The 13,683-nt window shown below is 38.9% G+C and overlaps 1 protein-coding gene across 1 annotated transcript in view; it reads right to left on the bottom strand.

The window, feature by feature from the left end:
* The window catches only part of TNPO1 (transportin 1), a 91,793-nt gene that overhangs the window by 48,352 nt on the left and 29,758 nt on the right, over window positions 1-13,683 (bottom strand). Inside the window, exons 2-4 of the mRNA XM_081232595.1 lie at window positions 8,954-9,067; window positions 6,114-6,189; window positions 1,610-1,759 (exon numbers count right to left, since the gene is read on the bottom strand). Coding sequence (XP_081088721.1) covers window positions 1,610-1,759; window positions 6,114-6,189; window positions 8,954-9,067 — 340 coding nt within the window. The remainder of the gene's footprint in view (window positions 1-1,609; window positions 1,760-6,113; window positions 6,190-8,953; window positions 9,068-13,683) is intronic.

Below are 13,683 nucleotides of genomic sequence, written 5' to 3'. Positions count from 1 at the left end.
TCTGGATCTGCCTAAAGGAAACCAAACATGTCTTAAAACAAGCAATAATAAAAATTAAACACAAACTAAAACTCGGTACTAAGAGTCTGCTGACATTCATGACTTCTGCTGAGAGAATATTAAAGAATGTTGACAGACTGACAAATTCAAATTAATTTGACCCATATAATCTCATCCACTCTCAAAAAATATTCTAATGACAACACAGTTGCAAAAAGTGAAAAATTGTAATTCTCAGCGGACTCAACAAAGATGGGAGTGAAAACTGATGTGCTTGGTAATACCTATTAAAATTTTAAATGTTTAAAACACACACTCTGACCCAGTAATACCACTTCTACGAATGAATTCTATAGAAACTTTCTCACCTGTGTATGAAATACATAAAAGGATGTTCACTGAAATAATAAAATTACAAACCATACATTCTTTAACAAGGAGAAACAATTTTACACCTCTCTAATGGATTACCACACAGTCACTGAAATGTGGTCCTTCCCAACACACTTCCCTGGCAAGATTTACCGTATGTACTGCTAAGATTAAAAAAAGTTTTAAAAGACTGGTATACACTGGTACACCATCCATTTTACCACTGTCAAGAGTCTGGTAGAAAATCAGGAGTATATGAGGGTCCATGAGAATACCCTAGGGAGACCCTTTCCTCAAATTATAAATGCCCTCTATCTATCCTATTTAAAATCAGTGTTAATAATGGCAATGTTTAATATTTGGAGGGAAGTTACAGAGCCTCTGCTTTTTGAGTAAGAGATGAACTGGGTACTTTTCAAACCTACCATGAGACAAAATATACAAAAGCAAATAACTTTTAATGAAAATGACTGACTCATTATGGAGGTTCTTAACTGAATTCCATTTAACCAACCTGCCAGATTAACAGAAGCTTTCCAGGTCCTTGTAAAACATAGCTGCTGAAACCCCATGGCATATGGAATCTACCCATTGGTGGGCTATTCTGCGGTACATGTCTATTTCTGCTTCTACCAGATGATGTGTGTGCTTACCCACAGTCAGTTGTATTGGCTCCCAAACCTACTTATTCCAGTTACTATAAACTAAGCATTTTAACACAGTCTTTCATAAAATGGTAGAAAGTTGTTCTTTCACTGAAAACAAGTTGAACACTGAAAAGACTCAAAAATTACTGTAATTAGGTACAGACAAGGCAAATATGAATTAAAAACGGGGGGGGGGGATATAGTGAAAATCGAAGGTCCTACACGGAAGATGTTTTACAAAGAAGTTTTTCTTCACATGTAAAAGAAAGTGAAACTGGAAATTATACCCCATGTATGACACAAGGAAGACATAATTAAGGAACCCACAGAAGAAATAGTAGTTCTAGATTAATATCACTTGTTAATGCCCCACTGTAACCAACTTTGATTAAGCAACTACTAGTCTAGAACCTGGTCTCACTGGATTAAGAGAGCTTTTAGTAACATTATTTCAAAAGCAGTATTGAAAAATTTTCCCCATCACAATTCAACATGAAATGGACGATAAAAATTCCTATGGAAATGGTCTGTCATATCAGAAACCAACCCAGTGACAAACAGGACAAGCAAATTTGTAACAGATTACTTACCTACAGTAGCTCTAATCAAAGGAGAGGAGTCACCGATATTGTTTAAACATTCACTCTTAATAAAGTCTGTTACACCATTTGGGAAGTTCTGAAAGTGTGCTTTCACGTTATTCTTCAAAATTAGACCACTCAATGATCTTGTGGGTTCATCTGTGACAAAATAACAACAGCACTGAGTTTTAAAGTAGCTTTCATTTCAAAATATACCAAGAACGGTAACTTTAAAAATGTATTCAGAAACTGATTGTAACATTTCATTAATTTGCTATAACCAGGAAAAAAAAATACCATAAATGATTATCCAAGGATTAGCTCCATGATTTATAGTTCAGGGTTTCTCAACCTTGGCACTATTGACATTTTGGGCAAGGTAATTCTTTGTTGAGGAGGGCTGTCCTGTGCACTGTAAGATGTTTAGCAGTATCACGGCCATAGGTGCCAGTATTGTGACAAGCAAGTTGTGACAAGCAAAAATGTTTCCAGGTAATGTCAAATGTCTCATTGGGCAGTGGGGACACACACGCGCGCGCGCGCACACACACACACACAAAACTGCACCTGGTTGAGAACCACTGATTTAATTTAAGAGTTAATTTAGTTTATATATGGCCAATGTACTCAAGCTTTATTGGAACCTGATATAAACATCAAATTACAGATCTGAAAGTATTAGTCACTAAAGATATCCTATTAAAAAATTAAGTGGACAAAGAACATATGGGATCACCTTCACATACAAATAACTGCCGTTCATTTATATCATGTTTTTCACTTGCCTCTGAGCTAAAAAAAAGGGGTGGGGTGGGGAGTAAAACAATATTTAAATTTCCAGAAGTTTTTAAAAAATACAATCTATGTAAAAGAAGTTTAATCCGTAGATAGTACTAAGAAATTTTCCAAGACCAATTTAATATTAGAATATAACCAATGCTTTAACAATTGGCCTCATCAGCAACATTAGCAACAGTTAACATTTTCTGAATGTTTATTAGGTACTAAACACTGCTAAGTGCTTTCCAAGTAGTTCGCATTTAATCCTCACCACCTCATGAGACAGGAATTATCATCTCCACTGCACAAACAAGGAAACTGAGGCCTTTGCCAAAAGTCACACAAGGCTACGAAGTGGGGAAGCCAAAACATCAACCTTAGGAGTCTGGCTCCAGAGCCTACACTTGATGCACGGTACAGGATCACCCTCCTCAAAGGGCTGGAAGACATGAACAGGTGGTGTATTGAACACAATATGCTGTTTCAGCACTACTGTTTTACATACTTTATTAAAAAATAAAACTACCCAAGCTTGTTCTAGTTAGTAGTATGCTCTCAAAGTCTGATTGGCATTGAAATCTTCAGGGGTACAGGACAGGGGGAGGCAAAAAGATAGTGTTTCTTTGCATATAAACCCCATTCAAGCCATCACAGCAATATAGCCTACGAGCTTTTTATGTCACCTTCTAAAAATTTCTTCCTGGTTTCAATTACCATCATTCAATCAGTAACTTATAATGAAACAAAAACACTTCTAAATTCTCTTGAAAGTTTAAAACTTCCATAAAATAAATGAAAAGATTTATTTAACTTTATAAATTTAACTTCCTCGAGCAATAAGCTTTTTTCTTAAGTCAGCCATTAATAATTCAGTCATGTAATTTTAAATGGCATGTGTATTTGTTTATAAGAAATACACTATATCATTTTTACAATTAAGATTACAAGATGAAGTTTTAAAAAAATCACGAGGTGCGGGCTTCCCTGGTGGTGCAGTGGCTGAGAGTCCGCCTGCCGATGCAGGGGACACGGGTTCGAGCCCCGGTCTGGGAAGATCCCACATGCTGCGGAGTGGCTAGGCCCGTGAGCCATGGCCGCTGGGCCTGCGCTCCGCAACGGGAGAGGCCACAAGTGAGAGGCCCTCGTACCGCAAAAAAAGTAAAAAATAAAAAAAATAAAAATTACGAGGTGAAATGATTTAAAATTAAAAACATAAAATATTTTATATCAAAATACTTATTTTAATTAAAAATATCCCCAGTCCCAAATTCATTTAGAAGAGCCAAAAATTAACCACGTCCTCTTTTTCAAAAGACTACTAGGTCTCAATTCTCATCTGTAAAGTGAGGGAAGTAGATGACCTGATCACTGAGGTCTCTCCACACCTAAAATTTTACTCCATGATTCAGTGTAAACAAATTCACATGAGGAATGGCAAAAAGGTTCCTCAATAAATAAGCATTTTCATTTCAAGAATTTACTTATGTTCCTTCTCTAATATGAATGGCCACAATGCTAATTTTTTTAAATAGAAAACTAGATATAGAAAACTTGTGTCCCAAATGAATAAACACAGGAAGAAATACCAAGTATTACATAAAATCCTTTCCAACATTTTGTGGTTTTGTAATTAATAGGTCTTTTGGGAGGCAGTTACACACCCAACCTCTCTTGCTGCTATTTGAATTGTAAGTTTGTCTGCTTTTAAAAATACTTCTGATGTATCCTCATAGCCCAAGAAAGTTTTAAGAAAGTATAATATTATACCTATCTTAATATTTGGAATTCAGGATGAGGACATGACAGAATAGATGACTTGGTGAAAACAAACTTAAAATTTTCAAGTTAAACAATATAGTTTAGAAAAATTCATTTATTAAATCTTTAAGTCCTTATAGAATTATCTGATTACAACTACGATGTGGGAAAAATAAAATTTCTATGTTAAAAAATAACACATCACATTAAGGTATATTTATCAAACTAGGAATATTAATTGCTGAATGTAAAGATATGTTGAAGGACTTTCTAGTTTCTTAAAATTTAAATTTAGAAATTTAAAAAGTTTCTCTTGGGCTTCCCTGGTGGCGCAGTGGTTGAGAGTCCGCCTGCCGATGCAGGGGACACGGGTTCGTGCCCCGGTCTGGGAAGATCCCACATGCCACAGAGTGGCTGGGCCCGTGAGCCATGGCCGCTGGGCCTGCGCGTCCGGAGCCTGTACTCCGCAATGGGAGAGGCCACAACACTGAGAGGCCCACGTACCACAAAGGAAAAAAAAAAAAAGTTTCTCTTACATGCTTCAATCACAAATTAAAATCCCTAAAATTAACTAGAAAATTTGAAAATAATTCAAAATAAATCATTATATTGTGCATGAATTATTAAAATCTGAATAAATACAAGATTAGTGAGATTTTAAGGCCGTTAACCTACTCGCTAGTGGAGTTGAAACCTTATGGACGGTCTGGTAGGCTAACACAGGCATTTTATAGCTGAAAAAAGCAAGAGAGGTGAAATGAGTGTCAGAGTCTAAGACTTATTTCTCAACTCCAAGTGTAGTAGTTTTTACTAACTGCACTATGGCTTCTGAAAGGGTATAGTGCTTTCATTTAGAGGCCAGTCAGTTGCTCAAAAAATACCTGAGTGCGATCTGGGCACCTGACAATGTTCCAGGAAGGGAATACTCAAATTAACTCTACGAAGAACACCTGTCACTACAATGTAAGCGCCACGAGGGTAGATTCTCATTTATTTTGTTCAGTTTATTGCCCCTGAGTGAGCAAACTGCCTGGCAAAGAAGAGGTGCTCAATAAATATTTGTAAAATGAATAAAGTAGAGATGGACACATTATTTGTATTAGAAACAATCAAATGACCGTTTCATTTAAAAATCAGGCTGTTATAGGGGCAATTTAAAACTGTTGTAGAGAGCTTCCCTGGTGGCGCAGTGGTTGAGAGCCCACCTGCCGATGCAGGGGACACGGGTTTGTGCCCTGGTCCGGGAAGATACCACGTGCCGCAGAGTGGCTGGGCCCGTGAGCCATGGTCACTGAGCCTGTGAGTCCAGAGCCTGTGCTCCACAACGGGAGAGGCCACAACAGTGAGAGAGGCCCGCATACCGCAAAACAAAAAAACAAAAAAAACCTGTTGTAGAATAGTTAATGAAAAAGTTTCATGTATACTGTTAGAAGGTTTAAAAAAGTTACAGGAGTCTATAAATAGAATGATCCTTTTTCTGGTTAAAATTTAAAACAGTACATAGCCATATAAAGGAGTATAAAATTAAGAGATTAACAATTGTCTGAGTGATGGGATTATACATGACTTTTCATTTTGGTTATATGAACTTTTAATCATACAAATATGATCACACATATAGTCAGTTATTTAGCAAATTCTGCATTCAATCTGTGTATTAGAAGAAGTCAACCTCTATGACATTCATGTAAAAGGACTGAAGCAAAACACCAAAGTAGACTTTGCAACATTCTTTTCATTTGCAAAGAATGAGTGAATTTATTACAAAAACACCCAATTAACAACTGAATGCTCTTTAAGCATCCAAATGCTTAGAGTGATAGTAACTCTTTCATTCCACATGTTTAAAGCAAGTGGTTACTACAAAGTGAAATCCTTTGAAATAAGTAACTCTTCGTATATTTTAACACATTTCAAAGACAAAATTTGAAGTGTAAGAAACTTTTAAGTAGTTACCAACACAAACCCTACTTACCTTCAGATTTTAATTTTGTAAGAACAAAAATCAGGTAGTTGTTAAAGTCTGGATATTGATTGAGCTGTTCCAGTTTCTAGAACAAACAGTAGTTAAGGAAACTTCTCAGTGTAATCTAAGGAAGGAATTAGGCAGTTTTAACCTAAAATCAAGAATCTCTTTTGTGATTTTTAGCCTTGCATTTTTTCCAGCAAGAATAAAGTTATCTTATTAAAACCATTAATATGCTATTCCAAGAACACACCAATGGTTGTTAAACCTCTTAGGCGCTTTATGGCTGAAATATTAATATTTTACATCAATTATATTCAAGACAACATAAGCCAAGCTCCACCTTCAGCACAGGCGCATATCATATGAAAAAATTTTTCAAAACAATTTCTGTGATTTATTTGAACTTAAAAAAAAACCCTAATCAGAAAGGTATTTAAGTATAAAATAATGACAAAATGAAAAGCATCTCAAAGAAACAAAAACAAGTCTCTTAAAGATCACTTAGGGAAATTAACTTTATAAATCGCCTTTTAACTTAAAGTGCTTTTATTAGACTCATTTGTTCTTTAGAATTCAAAAAGTTAAGATAAAATGTTATTTATGTGCAAGTCTACATATCAAACCTTGTAACAGTCAGTATTATAAAATTACCACACTGCAACAGTTCTACAGTTCTGCCCCCCATCCCCCAACAAGACCTAACATTTCCAGTGACACCTACGTGCAGGTATTTCATTCTGTTGGCAGGCAACAATGACATAATGCTCTACTATGTCGTTCTTCAAGCCCTCTAATCCCTAACATGCTTTTTAATAACACCACTAATTGTGTTTTATTAAGACAGAATTTTCTCAATAGACCTAAATCTTTAAATTAAATCCACGATACACACTCTAGGCACACCATATTAGCTACTTATTATACACTAGAATACTCTCAGTGTTCAGTGCTCGGGACATAAATTAACTATCAAAATACATTTCTCTAGAAAAATTCCAAGGTGTACTTTCTTTGACCAAAAAAACCCTAGTGATTTCTTTCTTTAGTGAACAGCCAAGATTAACAGCATGCTGATATGCTAATAATCTTTTATAAATATTTCCTGATAAGGTTCAATTTCTTAGGACTTGAGCTATCTATCCATAATAGTATAACGGTCTTTCTGAAAGTGCTCAAGCCTATACAAAAACAATAATTACATTCCTTCCCAAAGAAACATAAAAGAACAAGGTCATTATTAGGCACTCTGAAAATATAAAGCAGTGAGTATTTTAAAAATACTATTAACTTTTATCTACTGAAATTTAATTTGTTCCTCATGCCATACTATGCTCCAGGCACACAGAATAAACCGTAAATTTGATTCCTAGCGCACGCATAGTACTGAGCATATAAAAGGTACTTAATAAATATGTACTAAAACAAAAAATTAGGACATACAGTGCTGTACAAGAAATTACAATGCAGTTTTGGGATTGGCTAACAAGAAATTAACTGTCACATAACACCTACAATTCATCAAATATCAACTTTTATCATTTCTACAGCTATGACAACACAAATTAAGACTGAGCCACAACGTTTCAAATACAAGCTCCAATACACCCTAAAACGACTATTCTTCCCTCAGTACTAGCAGTATACAAGCGAAATGGCTTAAAAAAAAAAAAAAAAAACCAAGTAGACCTAAATCATTAACACCTCCATTTTAGAATAAGCAGTATTAATTAACCAAAAGGCTAGATACTTACCTACTGAAAAGTTTTAAGTTACAGCAATGCAGTACTTCTTTGAGAAACTTATTTACCAGAACTTCTCAAGTAACTGTATTTAACTTAACGTTTAGTGTTTTAAATTTAAATACGTCCAAACTACGCCAAAAAAACGTACTTACCAAATTCCATACTAAGCAATTTCCCGTTTATTAACAATAAAAATTAAGTTTTTTTTTTTGGCAAACAGCAGACTTAAGTTTCCTAAAGAATTAACTTCGGCTTAAAATAAGAGATAAAACGGTTATTTCTGATCGGGTGAATTTGTTTCCCTTATTGGATGCAGCAAGAGCTCTCCATTTGATCACAGTTTAGGGCACTACAGAAAGCACACAGTAGGGGTTTTGCTTCTTCTCTTAAGCCTTTCTGCCTCTAAATCCGTAGTAATAGGACCAGCAAACTCGGTAAAGACTTGGTAATTGAGCAGACCGTCTTGAGCCAAAGATTTAAAAAGAAAATCTCACTTGGGAGGCAGGGAGCTCGCAACAGGTGTTGGCACGAACAGCCCCGGGGTGAGGCCTGAGACCCCTCACTTCTTGGTTTCCAGCCCTTCCGGGCAAGGGCCTGGCAGAAACCCCAGGCCCAACACCCAGGCGGTTCAAACCCCGCGCCAGCTCCACCCCACTCAGGCCGCCGATCTCCGCCGCATTTACTGCGCTCTGCCAGCCGCCCCCTCCGCGCATAGTGTGGGCCGAGGCGTCGGTCGGGGGTCCGCGCCGGCACCCGGCTGCTCCGCTCCCCACCCTCTCAGCCGGTCAGCGGCGGGCGGAGACGTGAAGGGCGGCTGTCTCACATGTCGCGATCGCGGGTGGCGGCCAGGAACCCCCAGCCTCCCGCGGGCCGGAAGCCGGCGGGCGCTGCGGCGCTCCGAACCGGAGGCACGAGGGCCGCGTGCGCGAGGCGGCGGGCAGGGGCGGCGGCGGGCGGGCCTCTCCTCACGGGCGGGCGGACGGAGGGCGGAGGGATCCGGGGAGCGGGAGGAGGGGGAGGGGCGGCGGGAGCCACCCGGCCGCCGAGAGCGGGCCCCGCGCGGGGCAAGCTGCGCGGGCGGCGGCGAGGCCTCGGAAAGGATACTTGTTGCACGGTTCTCTGGATGGTGGTGTCGGGGGACTGGGACTCCTTCAGCAGCTGCAGGATTTGCTGAAGCCCTTGCTCGTCAGGTTTCCACTCATACTCCATCTTGGTTTGCTGCAAATAAAGCCAGACACAGGAAGAGACGGAGCAAATGTTACTCCCCGTACACAGGCCCGAGGGCTTCCCGCGCCGAGCTCCCCCCTCCTCCCCGCCAGAACGACCCCTGCGCTCCCCGGACGCCTCGGACCTGCCTGGGGCGCCCCGAAAGAAGTCTCGGACGGTGAAACCCGGGGAAACTGATCCTAGCAGCTCGGCCGCCAATGTCTGCTGCTGCTGCCGCCGCGGCCGCCGAGCGCAAGGAGCCGACCAGACTGAGTCACCGCGAATTTGCAATCTGGCCCCTAGATCCGCTCACGGGAGCCCCCTGGGTCCTAGTGCCACGCAGTTTTCTCCTACCCAACTCTAGTTCCATCCAGATTATTACTGATTTAAGGGCTAATCAAAAATCAAGTCCTTATCAAAATCCCTGCGAAACACCTGAAGAGATCTGATTTTGGGTTTCAGTCATTGTAAGTTAACATGGTTAGTAATTAAGAATGACTGTAATAAGGAAAAAAGCCTGATAATTCCCCCGACAGCTCAACAATACTTAAGGAGAAGAAATAAAAATGTTTACATTTCAGTTTGATATATAAAACACTAAATACTAATATTTAGTCTAAAATATTAAAGATGCATTGCAATCACAACCCACACTTCGATAAACACTACATGTTGCATTTATATTTGCATAATTTGACCGAAAAATGCATCCTTTCATAAACTTCAACTTTTGAACTCTTTACGTGAAATAAACTCCACCTGAAATAACCGCATTTCACAATTTATGACTTTGGGCTGAAGAAACACAACAAAAATAACGCAATTTTACAACTGGATAGTGTTTAATTCTATTAACGTGTTTTCACATACATTTTCTCATTTTATTATCACTCAGACCGGAGGAAGTATTATTTGCCCCCATGTGGCAACTATGGAGCAAAAAGATCAGAGGAAATTACAACAGTTAATTAGTTAAGATTGGGAGGACAATATAGGTTTCTTAAACTACCATGAGTTGCATCTGCTACAATCAATGGAAACTATCGTATCAATGACAGTTTCTTTAAAACTAAATGCTTAAACAAAAACAAAACTTAAGTATCAGGCATGAATTATTGTAAAAATCAAACTGAATTTGCTGAAGGAGAGGATTTTTTCATATGGATCTACTACTACTTGATGGTTTGACAGCTGAATTTAAGTCCCTTTCTAGCAGGAGTCCCTTCCTAGCAGGGGTTACAAAAAATTACCTGACCTTACAGTACCTCTCTAGTTAGCAGTGTTTTTCTTTTTTTTTTTTGCGGTACGTGGGCCTCTCACCGCCGTGGCCCCTCCCGTCGCGGAGCACAGGCTCCAGACGCGCAGGCCCAGCGGCCATGGCTCACAGGCCCAGCCGCTCCGCGGCATGTGGGATCCTCCCAGACCGGGTCACGAACCTGCGTCCCCTGCATCGGCAGGCGGACTCCCAACCACTGCGCCAACAGGGAAGCCCCTAAGGTTCTTTTTTTTTGCGGTACGCGGGCCTCTCACTGTTGTGGCCTCTCCCGTTGCGGAGCACAGGCTCCAGACGCGCGGGCTCAGCGGCCATGGCTCAGGGGCCCAGCCGCTCCGCGGCATGTGGGATCTTCCCGGGCTGGGGCACGAACCCGTGTCCCCTGCATCGGCAGGCGGACTCTCAACCACTCCGCCACCAGGGAAGCCCGTTTTTCTATTTTTAAAAAACCTTTTCCTCTCTCCTTCTTCACCTTTATTTTCTGCTTAATATCCTGTAATCTGGCTTTGCTCACCAAATTCTACCAACTTCCTAAATGACCCAACCCCCAAACAAAACCCCCCAAAACAAAAATGATATCTGGACATAATATCTATTAATAATATTCTAGTGTTTTTATTCCAGTCTTCATTCTGTGTGTTTATATATTTTATAATAATGGGATTGTCTTGTTTCTTGGCCAACTCCATATATCATTAAATATTAAAAGTATTTTTAAAAGAAGTATTCCATTGTATTGACATGCCATAATTTTAATAAACTTTTAATTGATATAATATATACAATAACCTGTACAAACCATAAGCATACAACTAGATGGATTTTTATAAAGTGAATACCTGTGAATACCTGTGTGACCAACATCCACATCAAGATAAAGATTATTACCAGTACCAAGGTTTCTCTTGTACCCATTCTCGGTCATCAACCCACGCCATAATCCCTATTATAATTTCTATCACTATAGACCTCTCCCCTTTCCCTCTTGACTATTTTACTTCAGAAACTTCAAAAAAACTTTACAAAAACAATATTACAGCAAATCAAACAACGTGGTTGTATAAAATAGTTAATTCAATTCCATCACTAAGCTTACCTCCCTGACAGAATCAGTTTTAACAGTTTGATATGAATCCTTCTACACCTTTCTCTATTCTCAAACATACACATAGTTCTGGTTTGTTTTTTAGGATCATGCCACATACTACACTCTATTAACTAAAAACTTTAAAACACATAATATCGCATGGCCATCATTCCAGGCCACTACGTACAGATTTAACTTTTCACTTTTTAATAGATGCACATTGGTCTTTAGAATGGATAGAACATAACTTGTTCAACTATTTCCTGATTGGCTTCCAGGTTGCCTCTACCTTTTTGTGACTACTAACAAGGCAAAAAACATCCTTGTACTAATGTCCCCCTACCCAGTAATGGCAACCCAGTGTGATTATTAGGTCAAAAGTATGTGTATTTAAAAATTTCTAATAGTTATTACCAGGTTACTTTCCCAAAACACTTGCAATCCACACTCACCAATAATATGTTTCCCATATATCCACCAGCGCGTTCTTTTAATTTTGGTTAATCTAATGAGTGAACATTTTAAATTTCTCCTGTTCCTGGACGGGGGAGGGAGTGGGTGAAGAGGGGGTGAGGAACCTTAAAGTCTGAGCCTTAGTTATGAGTTGAGCTGCTACCATGCATATTCCACCTGTTGAGGTGACAACTGGATACCTACTTAACTCCTTAGCTGCCTTTCTGAAAAAGAAACTAATGCCAGGGGCCAAGAGCAGCCAAGTCCAAAAGATACCTTCATCATACCTATCCTGAGGATGGCTGCCCCATATCATCACCATGCTTCCTTCTTTATCCCTGCATCAAATAAACAGAATTCTTTTTCTTTTTGAATAGCTTAGTATTAAGAACATTTAATGTGTTCAGCCTATGATGATGAGATAGGAAGAATTGAGATAAACTGTTCCCTCACACCTTACTCAAGTTATCTGGAACAAAAGGCTCTCAAAAATATTTCATTGTTAATTGCTTGATAAGAGATCTCAGGCCACTTTGAACTTCTATACCACATTTTTTAATTGTGGTAAAATATACATAATATAAAATTTAGCATTTTAACCATTTGAAGTGTACAGTTCAGTGGCATTAAGTACATTTTCATTGCTGTACAACCATTGCCACCTCTATCTCCAGAACTTACCACATTTTAATAGCCATTAAAATTAGGAAGAATCTTATCCTAGGGTAGCCAGAGATATCGCAGGGTTATTTACATGTCTGAAGTACTTCAAGCTAACCAAGCACACCAGAATTATGAGGTAGAAATCATTTACTTAAACAGTAAACTACATCTATATTAATTAAATAGAATATTAAGATTAATATTAAATTTTCTTAAAATAGTTACTATTCTTTTTGCACACTGAAGACTCAGAAATGTTTCAGAAAAGGGAAATAGCACTTCAAATTTTTCTCTTTTAGAGTACACAAATCATGCTGATTGGCCCATGACATTCAATGGTAAGTCCCTGCTCTGCCACAAAAGGCATTTCAATAAGCCAAGACAGTTATTTGAACTATCTATTCAGAAGCTGGCACCAGAATAAAAAGCTTGCAAGAGGTAAGTTACTGTAAGATAACATCTTGGCCTTCAGAAGACTAAAACTTACTCTAGTCCTAAACTGTTAAGAACTTGAATTTACATTAAAAATTTGAATTTACTAGAGTTTATGAGAGGTAAAGAAGCCAGACTGGTTGAAGTAAAGATAAGGCAGACAGAAGGTCTGGACTCAACCAACCTAAATTTAAATCCTAGTTCTTTCACTTAGTAGCAGTGAAAATCTGGGCAAGTTAATTAATCTCTCTGAGCCTCAGTTTCCCAACTATAAAATGAGAACATACTGACTCTGTAATAGGATTATAGATACTTGCCTGGCATACAGTATGGTTTGAAATTTAGTGGCTTTGTTTGTTACATCAATCAATGATTCTCTGCTGCCTGCAAGATGAAATCTAACTTCCTTTTCATGGAAGAGGCTCTTCATGATCTGGTCCATCACCTCCAGGGACAGCTTTATCTCTTACAACTCAACCTCTAACTTTTATGCTCCAGCAATACCAGCTGTGCCTCTCATACCTCTGAGCCTTTGAATAGGGACTTCCTGTCTGGAGTGAACTCTTTAAATTTGACCATTTGGCAAACTCCATCTCACTCTTCAGAGATATGCTCTTCTACTCAGTTTCCAAGTGTTTACTGAGAGTCGTCCTTGGCACTATGATTGGTATTGGATACTACTATTTGTCTTCTGTAACATTATTGTAGGACCTCCCCACA

Source organism: Mesoplodon bidens (genome assembly GCF_964165515.1).
Source record: "Mesoplodon bidens genome assembly, chromosome: 4".
In the NCBI taxonomy this organism is placed as follows: domain Eukaryota; kingdom Metazoa; phylum Chordata; class Mammalia; order Artiodactyla; family Ziphiidae; genus Mesoplodon; species Mesoplodon bidens.
Note: the sequence above shows the minus strand (reverse complement) of the source record. Positions and strands in the feature narration are given on the sequence as shown.